General features: G+C 41.3%; 1 protein-coding gene across 1 annotated transcript in view; it reads left to right on the top strand.

Annotated features, from left to right (window-relative positions):
• MYPN (myopalladin) overlaps nt 1-18481 on the top strand; it is a 1604598-nt gene that overhangs the window by 906951 nt on the left and 679166 nt on the right. Inside the window, exon 10 of the mRNA XM_069610599.1 lies at nt 11332-11713. Within this exon, the coding sequence (XP_069466700.1) occupies nt 11332-11713 (382 nt within the window). The remainder of the gene's footprint in view (nt 1-11331; nt 11714-18481) is intronic.

Here is an 18481-nt window from a genome sequence, read left to right as displayed (position 1 = left end):
TTTCCGCAGCTCTTGACTCAGCCTGCATTATTCGTTGTTGTTCAAGTGGAACTTCACACTGTTAGGTATCTCAGCTGCCCTCAGTAATCTCACTTTCTTTGATTTTCGATTAATTTGTCAACAGATTTTCACTGTTTGGGAGGCATCTGGAAAGAGAAAGAATAGAAATTACACAAAATTAAAATGTCAATCAATTAGCTTTATTTTGGCAAAAATGCCCTAAAAAGCATAGTCATAAAATACATCATGAACAATAAAGTGCAATACAATAAAGTACAAATACAAGTACCTTGAGTACATCGTACCATGTATAAAACACAATGTAAAATACTGTAAAAGCACATACAAAAACATGTCATAAACAATGACATACAAATACAAAAACCATAAATACATCAACTATGAGATACAAGTGATTGCTTTGCAAAATTGAAGACCAACTACCAGCCATGTAGGAACGCAACATAGGCACTCGTAAGTGACGAGTTTAAAAACAATCTCCTGAATTAAAAGAACTTGCAAGTAATACAACAACACATTCAAAAGGACACATATTAAAATTCACTAAGTTCTTAAAACATTTGTTGTCAACTCCACAAGAATAAAAACAGGCATCATTTGCTTCACCAAAGGCCCAGATAACAAATTAAGGGTAACCTAGAGGATGGGGGGCTTCCGTATTATCAGATAATTACTCACCGAGTGAACCCCTAAGCTATCATATGAATCACTGCAAAGTATCATAGCCTGTGCAACAGATCTGATCAATCCTAACAGAAATAGAGGCTTTAAGACGTTAATCATGAGATCTCAGTATCCTGGACAGATTAGTATAAAATGAATTATACTCTCAGGTGTCATTCCACATAATAGGCATGCTCCCCCCACCTTACTCCATTCACTGGTCCATTGGCTTACTGCTAATATGCCCAGTCAAAATTTGACATATAACGTTCTCAAGTACTTAGGCTGCACTACATCCAGGTATTCTTCATACCCAAATATTAACTTGCAGTCCCAGTGGTCCTTATATCGGGTGCATTGAGTTGTGGTGCAAATATCTCGGAGTGGGGTGTCCAGGTGACATATAGCCACTAATGTCTGGAGGGTCCAGTCCTTCTGCAACCACGATGATGTTTGGTGGATTTCAGGCAACCGTCTCATGTGTGATGGGGCTGAAATATTCATCCAGTGTGTTGCAGTGCGTTGCAGTGCAAATATCTCAGAAATTATGCATGCTTGGGTCTTGAAACAAGGTATTCAAGGTAGGAACTTCCGAGTTGTGTTTCTCGCATTGATATGCTTAAAATGAGCTTTATCCAGTCGATGATCACATTGATGTTTCGCCGATTTCAGGCAACAGTCTCATGTGTGAAGGTACTGAAATCCAGGGAAAGGGGTGGGGTGTCCAAATGTCATGTAGTCAGCAATGTCTGAAGGGTCCTAAAAGGTAACTATGCCAAATTTGGTGTAGATTGGTAGAATGGTGTGGAATTGTAAAAGGAGCAAACAAAAAACGAACAGATTTTCAGTTTTATATATAATAGCAAAAAGTACGGAGTAAGACACAGGGCCTCATCACGAGTTGGGCGGTAACGCCGACGCTATTAGCGCTGGCATTAATAGCCCTACCTCCAAACCCCCCGGCGCTAATAGCGCGGGATCACAGGTTTGGCGGAACTGGTATTGCCCATTCCCCACTGAGCCCATTCGGGAATTCCCCATTGGGCTCAATGGGGACTTTTCACGCTCTTACCGCCGGCGGATTTCCTGCCACTGGTAATAGCGCACATTTTTGGCGGATTTCCCCCCAGCTCAGAGCTGGGGAGAAATCCGCCAAAGCCCTGATTTGGCAGACGCTTAAATCAGGTGGTAATAGCGCTACCGCCGGATTTAAGGGTTACAGCCAAACTCGTGATGAGGCCCACAGAGTCTTTGGTCTGACTTGAGTTGCTGTTGTTGCTATGGAGGAATGCTGTTGGTCCCGTTGGTGTAGTCCTCTTTTGCTGCCTACACCTTAAAAACCCACAGCGTCCGCAAAGCGGACGCAGCGTCTTTGGTCTGACTTGAGTTGCTGCTGTTGCTGTGGAGGAATCCTGTTGGTCCCGTTGGTGTAGTCCTCTTTTGCTGCCTACACCTTAAAAACCCACAGTGTCCGTGGAGTGGACGCAGAGTCAGACGCAGAGTTTTTGGTCTGACTTGGGTTGCTGCTATTGCTGTGGAGGAATCCTGTTCGTCCCGTTGGGGTTGTCCTCTTCTGCTGCATACGTCTTTAAAACCCACAGCATCTGCACAGCGGACGCAGAGTCAGACGCAGAGTGTTTGGGTCTTCGGGTTGGCTGGAGCACAGGAGTAGCGGAGCTTTGTGACTACAGTGCCCATAGACGTGAAAGCATCTCCTGCATCTGAAGAGCGACAAAATTCCAGACGGCGTCAGAAGCTTCTTCCGCAACGCCGCTTAGATTCCGACTCTGGAGCACAAAGCATCAGAGGTGAGTGCGAAACTGACCCTGAATGTGTCTTCGATCAACAATATGAACAACGAATTACCATGCTTGCCTTTGACCATCCCTGTAAAGCACTCGTTCCTTCGGCCTTGTGCAGTATCCGTTCACTGTGAGAACCGAGCGACAGCTGTTACAAATATAATCACAAGCATGCTGGACGAGGATAAACAAGCTATTTCCTGTCGGGCAATGGGAAAAGACAATGAACATGGCTGTAAAAATAGCAGTAGTCAGGCGGACATTACCGCCCTTGAATTTTTGGAGATAAGCAAGCTCATCGACAAGATGCTGATTCCACACAATGAATGAAGTGGGGAAGATGCAGGCGGACAGTAAGCTGCTACATTGTTCACTTTAGAGAACTGAAGCTATTGAAAGGTCTGAGGCCACAACTGGTGATGGCAAGGGTGACAGTAACGTGATTGAGCTCGCACAACACAATCTGTCAGTCTAACGGAAAGTTATAAACCACAGTGTGAAGCTCGGTTCCCTATTTTACAAGACGACAGTGTGTTCGTCAGTAAGAGCATAAGCAAAAACGGCAGAGCAAGCAACACTAGAGAGTCAAGAAATGCAGCGTGGACTGAGAAGAAGAAAAGGGCAATCCAGCATAAGGACAAACTGATGGTCAATAACGACAGTAATGATGCAGGGCAGAAAAATCCAAAATCAGATGACAATCACTTTACCTTTCCAGAGTCCAACAATGATAAAGGAAAGCTTGAGGCGAAGCGGCCATGTTTTATTTATTTATTTATTTATTTATATTTGTATAGCGCACAAGCAGCCCTTAGGCATCGCGGCACTGTTATTTGTGGGGCACTTAGTTACATGGGAAATTACAGTTGGATAGGCCTTTACAGGTTATACATTTATACAATTAAAGCACAAGTTATGTACACAATTACAGGTTCTATATTTATACAGTTATGCAGTCATTTGTGTTTTGTAGATAAGGATTAGGAGAATAGCAAGGTTTTGATGGCTTTTCGAAATGCCATGTGTGATTCTTCAGCGCACAGTGGTGGTGGTAGGGTGTTCCACTGTAAGGATACCAGGTATATGGGAAGCTAGCACCCCCTGCTCTCACCCTTTTGACCCTGGGCACAGTGAGCACATTAGTGTATGGTGTCCTGATCGGCCTTATCGATGTGGCCGGGTTCCTTATGCAGACCTAGCAGCAAGAGAAGCTCTGCTCTTGGAACGCCTAAAGGCTGACTTCTTGAAATTAAAAATAGAGGTTGAATGGCACATGTGAATTACCAGAAAATGGAAACGACGGAGAAATCATTGATGGACACTTCTCATTTCTGACAGTTCCTGCTTGTTCTCCTCAGCAATAAGAGCTGAGAATTGTGTCAATCCTTCACGGGATCGATCAGATTTAACAAGTACATCGTTCACAGTAAATATGCCCTTCACCCTACGTACAAACAAAAAGGCGCTGTCCCTCCCACAAGCAACTAAGGATTAAATAAATGGGAACGGCGACAGGTCTCCAAGAGAAAGGAGCCTCCACAGAGACAACCTAACCAGTAATTCAAATAGGTCACGACAGAATGACATTGACAGAGAATTGGTCGATAGACATCATCTGTCAGTGGCCGCAGGTCTCCAGTTTCACAATAGCCTGCTGGCTTCTACCTCGATTTCCCATGATTCCGTTTGTCAAGTTATATGAATCGCTGCAAAAGACAGTAAAAGACCAGAATACCTTGCTTGCAATGATAAATACTAAAGTTACTGCATTAGAAGCTCTTTCGGAACACACCCACAAAAGACTTGACCAGGAAGCAGAAGATTCTGCCAAATGGCAATCTCGACTAAGCGATTTGGCAAGGAATGTAATGACCCAAAAAACTGAGCTTATGGAAGCCGTCATCCAGTCCACAAAGTGGATGAGACACAATTTTCCAAAAATGGTTCCGAATGTCGAACCCCTTATGTGCTATTGTCAAGGGAAATTTGGCATTGACGCAGCCATGGCAAATAACGTCAGCGAGGTCACAAGCCAGTTGTTTCTACTGAGAAAGGGACTAGAAAGGAATTTCAAAGTGTGGTAAAGGAAAAAAAGGCAGCAGACAACCCACGTTCCAACGGGATATACAGCCGAATCCACTGAAATATCTAAAGTCCCCACATCTGTGACGATTCCAAACTATAACAAAGATCAACTGATAACTGGTAGCCCCTTTTCAATTGTAAACGGCTTGGTGTCCCAACCAAAGCAGAGCACTTCGAGTTCTGTAACAAGCAGTCAGCAGAAAGAACAAATCCCTCCAATAGCCCCCCAAAAATGCCTCTTTTGGTATATTCATTGAACCAAAGAAAGTTGCAACAGGTTCAGTGGGTACAAGCAACAAATTCAGGGATCAGACTAAAATCACATCAATGAAAGTGAGTAATGGTCTGAAAAATAAGTCTAACAGCTCAAAGAAGTTCATTAGAAATGCAACCACTCCTCCTCCGATTTCAATATTTGAACAACCCTTGCAGAAAAAGATATTCAACAAGAACAAAGCACCAATTAACAGAGGACAGGTATCAGAAATAACGTTAGAAATGAGAGGCAATGCTAACAAACGCCCGAGAGTAGATGACGACGATTTGGAAGAGATGTAGTCATTCACCTCAGAAGATCTTGCGAACCTCTCCACATACCCGATCGAAGATGATGAACATCCTAGTGTAAAAGAGCCAGCATCAAGTGATGCAGAAAAAAATAGTCTTGTTCAGGATGACTCAATAGGATCCATTCAAGAGATTGAAGAGGATTCTCCAACCCGTAGAAGGTTCGAGGTTGGAAATCAAATCCTCAAAGCGAGAATCTTCAGTGGCAAAGCTTCCCCGATTTACAAAATGACAGCTTCAAAAGACCAAGTGGTAAAACAAAACAGTGAATCTATCCTAAAATTAAACCCAAAATATACTACATTGCCGGTGCGAAAAATAGGATCGACAAAAGAGCATGAGGAACTGGCTCCTAGAGTGAACTTTGACTCTACGAAAAAGCTGCAACTAGAAAATGTTCTTCGTGAAAAAAATGAAGTGAATTTAAATAGAAGAAATGTAATGAAACTTCAAAATTTCGTACCAGCCCTGAGGATAATCAACACCAAAGACATTGATATAGTAGAATACATGTCAGAAAAATGATCTGACTGGGTACTTCTCCATGTATGCTCTCAACTGGTAGTAAACACTATAAGAGCTGCCAAAAAGAAACTGCTAACGTTTGGCTACGAGATAAGCAATTACTCGGAAGCTGAAAAGAGATTACCTGGAAAATCAAAATGCGACAAGTCACTGAGGGCTAGAAGATCATCACAAAATGAGCTAAGAAGACGGTCCCTCCAAGAGCGATATGAGAGAGGAAGAGTTAATCGTGAGACAAATAGATCACAACAAGAAAGGCCGCAAAGATCAACAGCTATGAAATTTAATCGTATCAAGCACCATTAGCAAAAACTAACAAAAATACAGGAGGATTGCTCTATAATATCATGGAATACCCACAGATTTATGCACCTATTTCTAGAAAATGAGTTAAGGAAAGCAAACCATTCATTGATTTGTTCACAGGAAACCTGGATGCGAGTTGCTCCAGTCTGTGAAGGCTACTCCATACTTCTGAATCCAGCAACTAAAAACGTGACTGGTCGTCCTTTCTCTGGACTTTTAACATTAGTAAAAAAACAACCTAAGTTGGATTGTATTGAAATCATCTAACCCTAATACTTTTGTTCAAGGGACAAATATGGAATTTGTGTATAATGATAATAGACCCAGTGAGCATATGATTGTGAATGTTTATTGGAACCCTGCCAAAATATCTACAAATAAATTAATCGCGTCTGTAATGACATTAATAGACGATTTCCTGTTAGACTATCACAATACTTCAATCATTGTGTGTGGTGAGCTGAATTTTTCGTGGGTCGATACAAACATACATCTTAAAGAGATGAATCAAGACCCTAAAGATGGACGAGGGAAACGTTGGATGCAAGATCTCAGTAACAGGAACTGTGAAATGCTGAATGGGCAAACAAATGGAGATATCCCGGCACTTGGCATAGGAATGATACCCATTAAACACTTGATTACATCTGGGCAACAAGGCAGATTATCCATGAAATTAAAAGATTGGTTATTATCAAGATGATCAACAGTGATCATGATGCCGTAAACAAGATCTGGGCAACAGAATCATCAGTAGCTGATGAACATTACGCGGCAATCACTTCTCTAAGGTGTTCAAGTCTTCCATATTACAGGAAGACGAGCAGTGCAAGGAGCAGACAGTTTCCTGGAATGTCGACCAAAATAGGGCTGAAATAGAAGAGGTGATTTCCAAGTTAAAACACTCTGGGACAGCCGGTCCCGACGGCCTAACCAACTTGATGCTAAAGAAAAACAAAGTGCACTGGGCCTCTTTCATTGAAACCTTATTTAAGAAAATTTTCCCTGACTAAATAATCCTTCTACTTGGCAATCAGCAGTGATTGTCCCAATTTTCAAAAAAGGAGTCCAGGCAGATCCATCCAACTACCACTCGATTGCCTTGTTAGAAGTAATTGGAAAAATGTTTGCTTCATTTGTGCAAAAAAGATTGGCAATGGATGCAAAAATCATAGATGCCAGGCAGGCTGGCTTCACTAGAGGTGTTGGAATTAAATCTCACTCTGCTCAATCTGCAACTCGAATCAATGAAAAATGACAAAAATCTCTTTTTGGCTTTCGTCGATCTGTGTCAAGCCTTCCACAGGGTAAATAGAGCGAACCTGTGGAATCAACTGCCCCTTACTACAAATCATTAAGCAACTTCACTCTAAAACATCGATACCAGTAAGACTTAATGCTGATGGAGATTTGTCTGATAAAATACCAACTGAAAGAGACGTTAAGCAAGGTTGCCCCTTAGCGGCATTCACCTTCCAACTATACATTGCAGATTTGCCTGAAGCTTTATCTGAGTGCAATATCTTTCCACCAGGATTAAACGGTCACCAGATAAACTGGGCAACCTATGCTGATGACTTGGTGCTTGTTGATACCACACAAATAGGCTTACAACACCTATTGACGAAGTTGGAGGCCTACTTGCAAAACAACGATATGAAAATCAATGCTGAAAAATCAAAGATCATTGTTTTTAGGGCAAACCTTGGAAAGAAGGGAAACAGCTATAAATGGTATACGGCTGGTAAACAACTCAATAGAATGGAAAACATCACATACCTAGGAATTATATTGAACAAATCGATAACAGATTGGCAGTGGATTTGAAATAAAAAATGACAACTTTAAAACTACAAGGCGCCAAACTGAATCATGAATTTGGCAAATTCACATTTAATCCGGTAATTATGTTTTACCGCCAAAAGGTGGTAGTGGCAGTAACCTTTGTCAGTGAAGCCGGGTTTAACATCAACAGTGCCATTTGGAACATGCTAGAAGGCCAGTTTTGGCGAAAAATACTTTGTTTGATGAAAAATGCTTCAATTTCTGCCATCCATTAGGAATGTGGGCTACAGTCCCGTGGCGCAGCAGTGCTCTGGAAATCAATTTCATTGATGAAAAAAATTACAGTGGAAACCACAGTACTTCCTTATGAGATACTTAAAAAAAACAGTAGATAAACATATCAAGGGCTGTTGAAAGAATGATCAACAAAGATCTTAAATAATCTGGCTCATGTCGGGGCAAACCTTGAGCTACTACACGATAAACCATGTGCAGTAAAAAAGAAGGTAATAAACTGTGATTGGATTAATACCATCAACAAAAGATCCAAACTTGTGTCCAGTCTAGCTTTGGATGTAGAAACTCGAAGAGTAAACCAAGTTTTGGTATCTGCTAAAATGTCCATGAAGATATCATCGGGACCAGTTTTGTGATTGCGTCTGAACCAGTTACCAACTAAAGAGGTGCTTTATCTAAAACAGGACCGGAATGCCCTAAATAATTGCTGTCGGTTCTGCAATTGAGAAGTGAAATAGTTGAGACATCTAGTTGCCAAATGCTTGTCTTTAAAGCCAGACACAATTGAGGCTTTAGGGCAGGGGTCTCCAACCTTTACGTTAGCTAGAGCTACTTGTAGTGGAGGCCAACAGTGGAGAGCTACTAGCGGGTGATATCGGGGTGGGGATATTTATAAACCTCGGAATTTTTACCAATATTTTTTTGGCTCAATTAGTTCCCCTCTATAACAGATGTAATAACATATTCCTTCATGAATATATTAAGAACTTCAAAAACCTCTTTGTTGCATTATTATTTGTTAGTAGCTGTCTCAAAAAAGACAGATATTTGTTGGACTACCACACAAATATCCTGTAATTTTTGTGCCTCTTCTTTTGCGTTTTATGCAGACTTTCTACATGCTAGGCACACTATTGTTTTCCAAATGTGCATTTCACACTTCCATTAAAAAACACAAAAGTAATTTCCTAATTGAAAAATGCTGCTTGCGTTCACGAGTTTTCTTTGAAATGTTTTTTTTTGTCAGACACACATACTCTTTTATTTGCTGGTAAGATAGTTCAGCCGGTTGAGCGCTCGCTGCTGCAATTTGAGCATGATCTGCAGGTCGCAGGTTCAAAGCCCGGCAAGGCCAACTCAGCCTTTCATCCTTCTGAGGTCGATAAATGAGTCCCAATTTTGGTTGGGTGATATTGCATGTAAATATGTGCTCTGTAAAGCGCTTTGGATTAAGGCGCTATATAAATAACACATCATTATCATTATTTGTGTGCCCCTCTGTGTTTTAGCACAAGTTATATTTATAAAGATGTTATATGCTTTTCAAACTGGTTAATCAAAAATAAATGCTTCTGTTATGCTGACAGCAGTTTTTAGGAAATTAAACTGTGGGTTCATGGGTGCCAACTTTTGATTTTCACTCCAGGGGCAGAAGTATCCCCACCTCAGCCCTGAATATAAGCAAGCAACCAGCCCAACCCATACCCTGGCCAAACACATTGTTTAGCATTTTTTTTATAAGGCATTGCAAAAAGTCATACGATTAACAACCTGCAGTTTTGAATATATAACATCTCAGCATCGGTCTGTCAACCTGCTGAGCTACCCTGGTAGGCTTCTACTGTACAGCGTGTCTATGGATCACTTAATGTACTAAAAGTGGGTGTACCTGTGTCATGAAAGTGATTTAAAGTGGAAATGTACAGTATGGAATTTGGAAAGAAGCCACATGAAAGAAATCGCACCATTTTTCAAATATTATTTTGAACATTTCCAGGCGAGCGGCAGTGCTACTGTGATATTTTCATTACGTGGTCACAATGATCCTGATCCTGCCCCAGCCCCTCCAACATATCTGGCAAACAAGAGCAGCTTGCTTTAGCAAGACAGTGTCGTGGGGGCGCATAAGGCCAACTGTGGTACTACAGGTGGCCTGCAGAAGCAGAACGTGATACTGACATCTGTCAGTGCAGCTCCAAGTGGCACAGCAGCCAAGCTCTACGCCCGCAATTGGGACGACCAGGGTTCGACGGAACATAACTGCAAAACGCACCATTAAATCATTTAATTTAGGAAAATGTTTATTTTTCGGTATCTTCAGCGCGGGCGACTGAAAAGGCTCAGGAGAGCTACTAGTTGCCCGCGATCGTCTGTTTGGTGACCTCTTCTTTAGGGAAATGTGCTCCCCTAAATGGAAACATGGATGACTGCTGGTCGGCTATACTGACTGGTAACAATCTTTGCTGTTATAGACTATCTTGATATACTGTTGGTGAAAAGATGAGAAAACAGGAACAGTTACAGAGGCTAATGAAAGTCGCTATTTTCAGTGAAAGTTGGAAGTACGTTGTAGATGATGTTATTACTGTGAAATGACTAAGGAACCAAGTGAGATATTGTAAAAGGTTTGTAATAAATTGAGACAATAAAAATAAAAAATAAAAAAAAATAGCAAAAAGTACCCCTACTTGCACGGGTTCTGTAGACAGACCATTAATAATCTCACTTTCTTTGATTTTGGGTTTTATTTTTCCAATAGATTTTGGCTTTTTGAGAGGCATCTGAAAAAGGAAAGCATAAAAATTACTCAAAACTAAAATGTATCTGGTGCAGTGCAGTGTGTTGTGGTGCAAATATCTCAGAAACAGTTCATCTTACGGCCTTGAAATGTGGTTTCCGAGGCCTTTGAGTTGTGTTCCTTATATCGAGAAGCTTAAAATGAGCTTCATCTGATTCTTCTATGAGCACATTGATGTTTCCCCGATTTTGGGCAACCGTCTCATGTGTGGAGGGCCTGAAATGCGGGAAAGGGGTGGGTTGTCTTAATGTCATGTAGACAGTAATGACCAGAGGGCCATAACAGGGAACCATGCCAAATTTGGTGCAGATTGATGGACTCTTGTGGAATTGTATAAGGAACAAACTAACAGATTGTCTGCTTCATCTATATAGAGTTAGAGACAAGGAAGAAATGTTTCGCTACCTGTTGCATACTTTTCTGGTTATGTTCTTTATCTGCAACCCAAAATACTATTTGCATCACTTAATCCTGTCCCAAAAGGGCCTTTGTATGCGTGTCAAAAATATTACAATTTGCTCAAATGGAAGGAAAGTGAATACTCGTTAAACAAAACCTCTTTCATTGAGATTCATTTGTGAGCTAGCCATCTGCTTTTGCATTCACAAATCACTTGATGCTATGAATAGAATACAGAAAATTGGTTTGGAATGAAGCTGCTTAATATGTATTTTTGTATCTGATGTTTATTATAACTGAACTGCTCAGTTTACTTTAACCGGAAAGTCGCTCTAAATGTCAGAATATTGTTCTGTATTTCAGGGTCAGAGGATAGCAGTGCCAAGGCTGCTCTTACTTTGAGCTCAATCAACACCTCCGCTTTTAAACATCAACATCTACCATCCAATCCTGGCCACGTTTCACCAAATACTACATCTCCCTTGGATAAACCCACAAAACCAAAACTTGAGGGTGTTCTTGTCAATCACAGTGAACCCAGAGCCAGTTCTAAAGTAGGCTTGCGAGTACATTTTAAGCTGCCCGAGGAAGACCAAGGCCACGAAGGCTCATCAGAAAAGGCAATAGCTGCTACACAGCAAATTCTTCCCGATATTGTCCAAGAAACCAATGGGAAGTCAATGACAATGACAGACGCAGCTGCACTTTCTAAAGAGCCCCCACCAGTATTAGCAAAACCAAAACTGTAAGTACTGTTTAATTTATAACACATACCTTAGGTATCATTTTCTAAAAGATGCTGGGTATGTATAGCTTGAGAATACATGTAAAGGAGACTTGTCTCGTGTTCGTTTTCGTATCATTTGTATTTTTGGAAAAATCAATAAATGGCAAAAAATCATGACACTGTGAGCATGTAATGGAAAAGGTCCTCTGAAATTGCAATGTTGTCCATTCAGGCAGATTTGTCACAAATAATTTGCCAAAGGGAATGCCTTTCGCATGCGACAGATACTTGCAGTGGGCCGGATGAAAAAATAAGCAAGCGGTAATCAAGAGACTGGTGAATCAGAAGTAGTGGGTTGAATATAGCCAGAGAAAAGTGCACAGGCATAATTTCACATACCTCATGCAGATAGTACATGTGTGATTACTCCATATTTCTCTGGAAATATGTTTCAATATTTAACTAAAATAATGGAGCTGATAAGTAGGCGGTGATTCCCATATAAAAAAGTGAAGATGTTCATGATTGTACTGAGCACCTCCACTAAGAAATGTCTGAGCGAAAAAGGCAAAATTAGGACTAGTGCAATTATTTGTGACAGTTTAGGGGAATGTACATTGCTTCTCACTAATGCAGCATTTGTTTCTACTCTGTGCTTTTTTATAATTGCTATTATCTGTTTTTGTGGCTGTCTTATGGCCCTCGTTCACAAAGTTTAGTTGCAGCCAAAGCGAGTTTTACCTCACTGCCAGAGCTCTAAGAGCAGTAGCTGGACAGTGGTGGGTGCAGACAGTGTGTGCCATGGTAAATGCTCAGTTATGCTGTCAGTCTTTCTTCAGGAAGAAGTTCAGCTGTGTCAATGCAGAGAGAGTTGTTGAATGTTGCTTTTAAGAGATTGATTTTGTTTTGTTACAATGATGCTTTTTGTACTTGTGTGCTCATCAGTGTGGATAAAGAATATGACATTGAAGCTCCAACCACATGGCATCTCGCTGCTGCATGAAGCAGTGTGTCATTGTGCCATTTCATCTTAGCTAAACCAATATTTCCACAGCTGATATCTTGAAATGCCTGTCACTTTTATTGTTTACTTGTTTGTATCAGTTCAGGGAGGCATGCTATTATGTGCATCACTTTAATTAAAACTGCGTGTGATCTTTCTTATGTGTTATACTCAACTTAATTCATAGGTTTGTATATCACTATTTCTGAAAAATGTTCAAAGTAAGAGTGGCCTAGTTTATTCTCACACCACGTCTATCTACTCAAGACTCTTTACTTCGATCCTTTGAAATCCATCATTTTTTGACAATTTAATAGGATATACAGGAAGAAAGCAGGCGTGTCTAATCCAAACCGTGCTCCACTCATGATTGGTGGTGGTCAGCTAAATCAAAACTCCAATAAGACTGCAAAGCAAACTAGCAGTTTGGCAATCTCACCGACATTGGGGATCATGTGTCTGACGGTAACTCGACAGTAATTCCATGGAATGATAGGCAATCCAGAATACTGTTACCGCCCCTCTGTCCCTTGGATTTACCACAGGATTACAAGTAGTAGCAAGGCAGTGCAATATCCCATTCTGGAAACCATAGCATTCCATGTGGATTTTTTCTGAATTACCACCAGCAGCAAATCTGGCACAGTGGAGTATGTAACTCCCGCTTCTTGCAGATCGAACAAGTATGGTACATCACTTACTTTACCACTGAAACTCATAGTATGGTGGCACGGTAAATTGGTGGTAGGGAAATTACTGCCAATTAACCACCATCTTTACATCACCACTGCATTCCCAATAAGGCCCATTATAAAATGGAGGCAAAAGTCATGAGGATGATAGGTTGATTATATATATATAGTATATATATATATATATATAGGTTTGGCAGACATACGAACTTTCGAGATAGACTTTGTGATATTTGTCTTATTGAGCATTTAAAAAGATCATTACACGCTTGTTTCTCTACCTTAGCCACATCCTAACATGAGAGGCATCATCGCCCCTGGATACACCAATTTAAAACTGCAAGCTTTCAAATATAGATACATGAAAACAACTCAGAGGCCCTTTCACAGGCGATACAAAAATACCTACACACACTCCCATAATTGCCCACGGTTTTTGTTTACAGTGCTTGACCAGTAGCGTTTAGGTACAATATGGCGTCTTCTTACCTTTGAGTGTTGCTGGGACATGCTCGGTGGGAAGTGCGATAAGACATACTGCCGAAGCAGGCACCTTATTTGGATGTTTGTTGGATGTCCCCCCTGCGTGGCATTAATTGTTCTGAACCCTTATTGTCCTTTTATTGAGGTAACACATCGTACGATGGAGGGGGACGTAGAATAACTCTTAGACCAAATGATAAAACATACTCAGGAAGTGGGCAAAATGTCTGAACAGGCTGTATTATTTACAATTGTCTAAAACAGGGAGTTACAAAGGACATCAACGGATTTTGCACAGCATAGTCTCGAAGCATTTAATAAATATTCATACTTATATGAGCATGCGCTATCAAAGTTCTGGTCTGCATGCCCACTTCTATTTTCATACTGGACTCACTTGACAGTAGACAGAGAATCAGCCCATATTATAGCATTTAATTGTCTTGTCTAGAGAAACTTGGCACTTATGATGTTCTCTCTTTGTAACTTAACAAGGGATGCCTCAGCGTCCCAAATTCACTGTTCTTCAAGGACTGATAACCAGTATTGGCTGCTTCAGCCTTTGACACCAGGCCCGACTGCCTCTCTTGGTTTACCTTGGTGCTTTAGCTTATTTCTTTGTTGCGACACATGAATAGCTATTATTCCTCCTTTCTCCTCAGGTCTGAGCTTACTAAAATTGTTGCATCGAATATCCAGATTCTTTAAAATGGCAGCACCACCTGCAGTCCATTCTCTATGTATAGCCAGCCTTTACCATTACTTAGTATACTCGCATTAAAGCATCAGCACAGTTATAAAACGGCTTGCATTTTCTGCAGTGCTCTTCACACGTGCAATCTTCAGTCCACATATGAAAATTTTTTCATTTTTTTACTTCGTCATTAGATTCTATACAGTCTATGCATTTTCTTCTTCAGCCACTATTCTCAGTGGGTCACGCTTGCTTCTTGTGACGTCACCAATCTCTCTTTCACTCATCTTCATACTACTTCGGGGATCTCCTTCAGAGGACCGTCATATATTCGGGGTACATCATATAGGGTTTTCTCAGCGGATACCTTGCCTCAAAAGTTTTTCGCCGTATAAGCATCATTATTGGCGTAGTCTCATGTCGTCATTTCTGGTTTCCAACATATGGGCAAAATGGGGGTGGGACCTCCTGCATAGGCATTCAGCTGATCCTCTACACTCCCCCCTCTGGTTGATTCATCAACCACTCCTTCACCAGTCTCCTGGTCTATTTGTATTTACATATTTATTGAATTTCAAACATAAAAGCTCAACCTTTCAACTAAACTCAAACATATATACAGAATAAATAAAGCTCCATTATTCACAGTCAAGTCATGTAACAGTGGCAAATTGTCAAATTATTTCATACACCAAAAATACATTTTGAAGTAAGGAATCTCAACTCTAAAACCCTTTCCCAAATGTGTTAATACAAGCTTCTTTTCTTATCTCTGTATAAAATCAGTCAGTCTCTAAATTCTAAACATTTGTTGCTAGTCTGACATCCAATCTGACACTGCTGGCGTTTGCTCACTTTTCCAATTCCGTAGAATTATTTTTTTTGCAGAATTCGAAGCCCTGAAATACCACCAGTGTTGCAGGAATGTCAGATCCTCTTCCCCATGAATAATACTCATGTAATCATAATCTACATCCAGCATCAGTACCTTGTTCATTGTTAACGTAACCTCTTTCCAAAAGATTCTTAAGATGCTGCATTCCCATATCATGTGCTCAAATATACCCACACTCTGTTTACATCTCCAACAGGCCGCTGATTGCAACAAACCTCTTGCAAATAGATTTTACAGAGTCCAGTACACTCTGTTCAAGATTTTGATTCGTCTGGCTCTTTCCCCTAGATTCAATGATGTCAATGCCACATTCTTGCATAAATTGGCCCACCTGCTCTCACTCATCTCAGATCCTATCACTTCTGACCATTTGTCCAGTAACATTTTATTAGTTTCCTTGTATTGTGCCAAATGTTTGTATAGCTTTGAGGCTATGTGACCATCCAATTTATAATCATGCATCCACTCAGGCCAGTCTTTGCCTTTTTCTGGAATCCTATCCTCCACTGCTCTCTTCAGTTTCCTATATTCACCTAAAGTGCAGTCTTTAAGATCCTTTTCCTTGGTTAATTTTTTTCACCTTCAAATAGGTCTGCCAACCATTGGATTCCACTCAATAGCCAATTTGGCCATGATAACAGTTTAAGGTCTGGATTTAGCCACAGCGACGAGCTACTAGAACATGAAACCGCTTTCTTGTTTTTTTTCATTAGCCCTTCCCAACATTCACTTAGACATTTTGTTGGCGTAGGATCTGCATCCAGCTGAATCTTCTGATGTCAGAACAGCCCTGGGTGCCAAAGGAGTGCACCTACTAGTCTCACTTTGCATCCAGACATCCAATGAGTTTCCTAAGCAAGGTAGCAGATGTCGTGTTCCAAACGCCAGATGGTAATTCTCAAAATCTGGCACTCCCAGACCTCCATTTTCCGATGATAACTGAAGTTTCCAGAGTTTTAAGCGAGGGTGCCTTCCATCCTACAGAAATGATTGTATCATGCATTCTATCTTCTTTATAGCTTTCTTTTTAACCACTGCTTCATGCTTAGAATGTAATTAATGCGTAGAGCTGATGTCATCCTTATTGGATTCACTCTCCCCCAAAGGCTTAGTCTCGTTTAGTTCCATCTTCGTAAGTCTTTTTCCAGGTTTTCAGTAACATATGACAGATTCACATCCATCATATAATCTACTTCCTTCGTTAGCCATATACTCAGGTAGCACATTTTTTCATAGCATCATTTGAAACTATAGGCACTCAGCTGTTGACTTGAACAAACATTTGAAGCTGGCATAGCTTCAGATTTTAACCAGTTTATCTTGTAGCCTGAGTACTCATGAAAGATATTAATTTGATGAATTAGTGCTGGGACAGATGTAGCTATGTATTGTAGTACCAGGAACATATAGTCAGCGTATAACCATATTTTTTGACTGACTTATCTGAATAGTAGTCCTTGATATAGTGTATCATCCCTTATCTTTGAAGCTAGTGGTTCCATTGGAACCAGTGGAAGCAGGTGACCAGACTGTGCCCTGAAGACCCACCTGGGCCTTTATTTACTTAATTTGGATAATTATTTGATCCTCTTGCCCCCTTGTGTACCCTCTCGCCCTCCTCTCCCTCCTGCTCCCTCCACTTCCCGCTTGCGACCACCTCCCGCCTCTAAGCCCCCCCACCACCCTGATTGGGCAGTGTTTCTGTGGCCGCTTGTTCTATCAACCTGCGGCACTCTGTTCGTGTTTCTTCGATCTGCAAGAAGCAGGTGAGCAGACTGTGCCCTGAAGGCACTCCTGGGCCTTTACTTACTTAATTTGGCTAATTATTTGATCCCCTTTCCCCCTGTGTGTACCCTCTCGCCCTGCTCTCCCTACCGCTCCCTTTACTTCCTGCTTGCGGCCTCCTCCCAGCCCACCCACCTCATCTAATTGGGTTTGTCACGGTCAACACTGTCCCCCCAGGGCAGCCCTCTTCACGTGCAGCCCCTGGGCAAAGGGCGGCTCTGACAGATGCGGCTCCAGCTAGTGTCTGCAGGTGTCAGCAGGGGAAGCCTGGGACCAGCCATCAACCAGCAGCGGCTACTCAGGTAGGAGTGTTCTGGGTCAGGAATGGAGCCTCACTCTACCCTGTAAACCTGGCCACATAGCAGACTATTAGTCTTAGGTGTGTGTTTTCTCCAGCATTCAAAACTGCATTGTGTAACCTAGGCCTTTTTCCCCACTTGCAGGATTCTCACACTTAGGTGTGCTTTTCTTCGGTTTTAAAGTTGCATTGTGAAAGTATTAACATTGCACTGTGAAAGTATTCAAAATTGCATTGTGAAACCTAGACCTTTTTCACTAGTTACAGGATTTTTACACTTAGGTGTGTTTTCTCTGGTATTTAAAAATTGCATTTGAATGTTGTACCCTTCTGTGGTTCAGCCTCCTAGCATTGCATCCATCTAGCAAACTTTTCTACCATTATCCTAGCTCCTATCGTCTTGTCCAATTGTCTACTTGACTCCCTCTGTCTCGTCTGCTTGCACCCCCCTCCCAGACCTTTCCTCTTCTCTCCTTTCCCTACCTACAGCCACAACATCAGGGGGATGCCACAATGTATATATAGCATTGGGCCACTTCCACTGGTCATTTGCAAAAATACCAAACCAGGTTCCGTAAGGGGCTTGGTACTGTATTGAATGGCTTTGTGGTTAGTTGTCTAAAGGAAGAGTCGGTAAGGGCTGCTAGCCTGCCACTATATATGGTGGCCATTGACTGCTCGCAAGCTTTCGATTGTATTAATCGAAATCTTTTGTGTCAAAAATAAGAGATTGGTAAATACCCTCGGTTTTGCTTTCCATTCTAGTTCACTTACATGAGAACACTTTTCTCAAGGTTAGGCTGAACGGGCAGGGTGTGCTGATGGAGAGCTTTCGTCCAAAGAGGGGAATCCATCAGAGTTGCGTATTGGCTCCCTGCCTGTTCAACCTCTACTTGTCTGATTTGGGAGAATTTTATTAAAATCTATATTTGCTTC

Source organism: Ambystoma mexicanum, chromosome 8, assembly GCF_040938575.1.
Source record: "Ambystoma mexicanum isolate Mex_15411 chromosome 8, UKY_AmexF1_1, whole genome shotgun sequence".
Lineage (NCBI taxonomy): Eukaryota > Metazoa > Chordata > Amphibia > Caudata > Ambystomatidae > Ambystoma > Ambystoma mexicanum.
The sequence above is the reverse complement of the archived record's forward strand: the minus strand, read 5'-3'. Positions and strand labels throughout refer to the sequence as shown.